Source organism: Octopus bimaculoides, chromosome 28, assembly GCF_001194135.2.
Source record: "Octopus bimaculoides isolate UCB-OBI-ISO-001 chromosome 28, ASM119413v2, whole genome shotgun sequence".
Lineage (NCBI taxonomy): Eukaryota > Metazoa > Mollusca > Cephalopoda > Octopoda > Octopodidae > Octopus > Octopus bimaculoides.
Window position 1 is genome coordinate 5726163 of NC_069008.1, and position 4764 is coordinate 5730926.

Sequence of the window (4764 nt, forward strand, 5' to 3'; positions counted from 1 at the left end):
CATTTCGAGCGTGGCCGTTTTCGTGCGGGTGACACGTAAAAGCACCCACTACACTCTCTGAGTGGTTGGCGTTAGGAAGGGCATCCAGCTGTAGAAACTCTGCCAAATCAGACTGGAGCCTGGTGTTGCCATCCGGTTTCACCAGTCCTCAGTCAAATCGTCCAACCCATGCTAGCATGGAAAGCGGATGTTAAACGATGATGATGATGATGATGATATATATATATATATGAACTCATGGAGGCAGTGATATGATTCCAAGTGAGATTGTGGTTGTGGTTGATGCCTGTATCATGTAACTGGCCTGTTGAAAGCACCATTCAATCATTAGGTAATATGCTGTACTCGTGAAGACCTGTTGAGCAAAATGAAATCGCAGTTTTAGCCGATGCCAATCCTGTCTGATGGACACCCATGCCAGTGGCAGACAACCAAGGCCTTTGGCAATAATAGCATGCTTGTGTAGATATGTGAAGCCAGGCAAGACAGTAGACATGACCGATTCCAGTGTCAAGTCATTGGCACCTCTGCCAGTGGAATGTAAAAAACACCCATTACATTCTCAGAGTCATCGGCGTTAGGAAGGGCACCCAGCCATTGAAACCATGCCAAATTCAGATTGGAAGCTGGTGCAGTCCCAACAGCTTACCAGTTTTCAATCAAACCGTCCAACCCATGCCAACATGGAAAGCAGACATTAAGTAATGATAATGGTGAGGTAATATAAGGAAATATATATATATACATAACATGTAATATATTTACTTATACACATACATATCTACACACACGACAACTAGTATGTGGTCTGTAAAGACTATGCTTGGAAGAGGAACCACATCATCCCACACCATTTCAATGTCCTGTAATCTTTTGAACCTTTTTCTACACTTTCACTTCAACAGGTTCAATATTCAACACATCTTGTCCTTTGTTTCAATTCCAAAATGAGGTGAAAAATGCTTATAGTTCTTATGAATTGTCACATTGATAGTCACACATCTATATGAAGAGATACACATTTAATACCAGAAGTACCAAACGGTCTTTCATCACCACTTTTGCTTATTACTTTTTAATTTCTACAACTGTATTGAATGTACAATTATAGCATCATTTCATATATATGTGTCTATAGATATATATGTTTTTTTTACATGTAAATAAATGCTAAAAGAATATATTTTCAAATCCTTTATTCACTGCATTTGCTGATATTTAAAATAGATTGCACTGAATAAAGGTTTTCAAGGTGACCATAAATGACCTCTATGGTTTTTGTAGGAAGTAAGTAATGTTGGTACTTGTAGGGTTAACCCTTTAGAATTTAAAGTGGCCATATCCAGCCCAAATATTCTATTTTTACACCTACCCTACAATGTCATTCTGAAAATACACAATCGCATCACCAAAATTTGAAAGCTGTGAGTTAATGGATGACAAACAGAAAATAATGTGAATAAATAAACATCACATTTGAGAGACTAATCTTCATGGTAAAGGGCTCAGTCACCACTTACAGAGAAGGGTTTACTACAAATATCAGTGGGATTGCTTCTTCCCCTTATGAACACATTTGTGAGAAGATAATTTGCTATGTTGAGAGAATGACCTACCACAGATATCACGAGGATATGGCTTCTCTCCAGTATGGATAGGTTTGTGTTTAGACAAGCAACTACTTGTGGAGAAACATTTACAACAGACATCTCAGCGATATGGCTTCTTTCCTGTATGGAAATGTGTGTGAGAAGCTAAGCTGCTATTTCGGGAGAATGATTTATCACAGATATCACAGTGACATGGCTTCTCTCCTGTATGAATACGCTTATGTATAGTCAAGTTACTGGCTGAAGAGAATGATTTACAACAGACACCACAATATGGCTTCTCTCTTGTATGGAAATGTTTGTGAGAAGCTAAGTTGCTACTCTGAGAAAATGATTTACCACAGATATCACAGTGATATGGCTTCTCGCCTGTATGGAAATGTTTGTGAGAAGCTAAGTTGCCGCTTTTAGAGAATGCTTTACCACAGATATCACAGTGATATGGCTTCTCGCCTGTATGGGAACGTTTGTGAGAAGCTAAGTTGCCATTTTGAGAGAATGATTTACCACAGATATCACAGTGATATGGCCTCTCTCCAGTATGGAAACGTTTGTGAGCAGCTAAGCTGTCACTTCGGGGGAATGATTTTCCACAGATATCACAAGAAAATGGTGCCTCTCCTGTATGAATACGTTTGTGTGTAGTTAGTTTACCATTTTCAGAGAATGATTTACCACAGATGTCACAGTGAAATGGCTTCTCCCCTGTATGAATACGCTTGTGACTAGTTAAATTACCATTTTGAGTAAAGGATTTGCCACAGATATTGCAGTGATATGGCTTCTCTCCCATATGAATACGTTTGTGAGAAGTTAAAACACTACTCCAAGAGAATGATTTTCTACAAATGTCACATTGATATGGCTTCTCTCCTGTATGAATACGTTTGTGTCTAGTCAAGTTATCTTTTTGAAGGAATGATTTACCACACATATCACAGTTAAATGGCTTCTCCCCTGTATGAATCCGCTTGTGTGTAGCAAAGCCACTGGCTGAAGAGAATGATTTACCACAGACACTACAATGATATGACTTCTCTCCTGTATGGCTATGTCTGTGACTGATTAATTGGCTACTTTTAGAGAATGATTTACCACAGATATCACAGTGATATGGCTTCTCTCCTGTATGGAAATATTTGTGAGAAGCAAAGTTGCCACTTTGAGAGAAGGATTTACCACAAATATCACAGTGATATGGCTTCTCTCCTGTATGGGAACGTTTGTGAGAAGCTAAGCTGTCACTTCGGGGGAATGATTTACCACAGATGCCACAAGAATATGGTGTCTCTCCTGTATGAATACGTTTGTGTTTAGTTAGGTTACCATTTTCAGAGAATGATTTACCACAGACGTCGCAGTGATATGGCTTCTCTCCTGTATGGAAACGTATGTGAGAAGTTAAGCTGCCACTTTGAGAGAATGATTTCATACAGACATTACATTGATATGGCTTTTCTCCTGTATGAGCACGTATGTGAGATTTTAAATCACTTCGGTTAGAGAATGATTTACCACATACATCACAGTGAAATGGTTTCTCTCCTGTATGGGAACGCTTGTGAATAGCTAAGTTGTCAATTCTGGAGTATGATTTACCACAGATATCACAAGAATATGGTTTCTCTCCTGTATGAATACGTTTGTGTTTAGTTACGGTACTATTTACAGTGAAAGATTTGTTACAGATGTTGCAGTGATATGGCTTCTCTCCTGTATGAACACGTACGTGAGATTTTAAAGTACTTCGGTTAGAGAATGATTTGCCACAGATGTCACAGTGAAATGGCTTCTCTCCTGTATGAATACGTTTGTGCTTATTTAGGTAGCCCTTTTGAGAGAATGACTTTTTACAGACATCGCAGTCATGTGATATGGTTCTACTTCCTTTTTCTGCATCTTCAGGAAAAATTAGTTCCTTTAAATTTTTACTCTTTTCCATTATGTTTCTTTGAAATTCACAATATGTATATATATATATATATATATATTTCTTCTATTTGCTACTATATTCTTTTGTTTACATTACTGCTGTTGTTCTGTCCAGTGTCACTTTTGTCTCAAAACTCTTTAGTAAATTTATCCAAGTTTAATTTGCAAACAGACTCATCTTGTAGACACTCCAGCCGGTGATGTCCAGAAAGTTTGCTAATAACACATTTCAGAGTAAATATATCAGAGGAATTCTACCATAGATTTACAGAAACAATCTTATATATCTGCTCTGTACAATATTTTCAATTTGGTCTTTAAAAGATGATAAATAATGAGAATGTATCTTCAGTTATTCCAATGTCATCTGATATTCTGAAATAATGAAGAAACAACAGTGTAAGATATAGAGGCTACTTAGAAAATACAGGTTCAACATTTCCTTAGAGATAAACTCTAGAAATAAATATTTACGTAAACAACAGAACTAAACCTGGAACCATATAGACACAGAGTGATGTAATCGATACAAATTTAATTTATTAATTAATCAACATATTAACAACAATTGTTTCTTTTCTCAAATAAGATTCAAACCAGGGCAGTTGACTCGTTTTGCTCTTTATGGAGTTGGCGCCTTCCTTATTCTCTTCTGTTCCAGCATGAATCACATATGATGAACCCCTTTACCATTAATGTCAAGTAGCTTATTCTCCAGCCAACTACTGACCATCTAATTTCCACTAGCTATGAAACAGTCACGTTTGTACACCTTTAACTATTTCATATGAACTTTATTTATTTTGTGTGAATACCCGTCAGAGTGTAAGTATCTTGAGAGAAAAGCTGAACATTAGAAGCATCAGTTGTGGTGTGCAAGAGAGACGATTGCGCTGGTATGGACATGTGGTGAGAATGGATGAGGATAGCTGCGTGAAAAAGTGCCACACCCTAACAGTTGAGGGAACCCGTGGAAGAGGTAGGCCCAGGAAGACCTGGGCTGAGGTGGTGAGGCAAGACCTTCGTACATTGGGCCTCACCGAGGCGATGACTACTGACCGAGACCTTTGGAAATGTGCTGTGCGTGAGAAGACCCGGCAAGCCAAGTAAGATCGTTGCCAGTGCCCCTGGACTGGCTCTTGTGCGGGTGGCACATGAGATGCACCATTTTGAGCGTGGCCGTTGCCAGTACCGCCTGACTGGCTCCCGTAGGATTTTCGAG

At 38.6% G+C, this 4764-nt stretch overlaps 2 protein-coding genes across 3 annotated transcripts in view; one reads left to right on the top strand and one right to left on the bottom strand.

The window, feature by feature from the left end:
* Positions 1-4764, top strand: part of LOC106880981 (zinc finger protein 91-like) — a 21113-nt gene that overhangs the window by 3028 nt on the left and 13321 nt on the right. The window lies entirely within an intron of this gene.
* On the bottom strand, positions 12-4234 carry LOC128251039 (zinc finger protein 91-like). Its single transcript, XM_052977330.1, has one exon. The coding sequence runs from the start codon at positions 3550-3552 to the stop codon at positions 1711-1713; it is 1842 nt and encodes a 613-aa protein (XP_052833290.1). The 5' UTR covers positions 3553-4234; the 3' UTR covers positions 12-1710.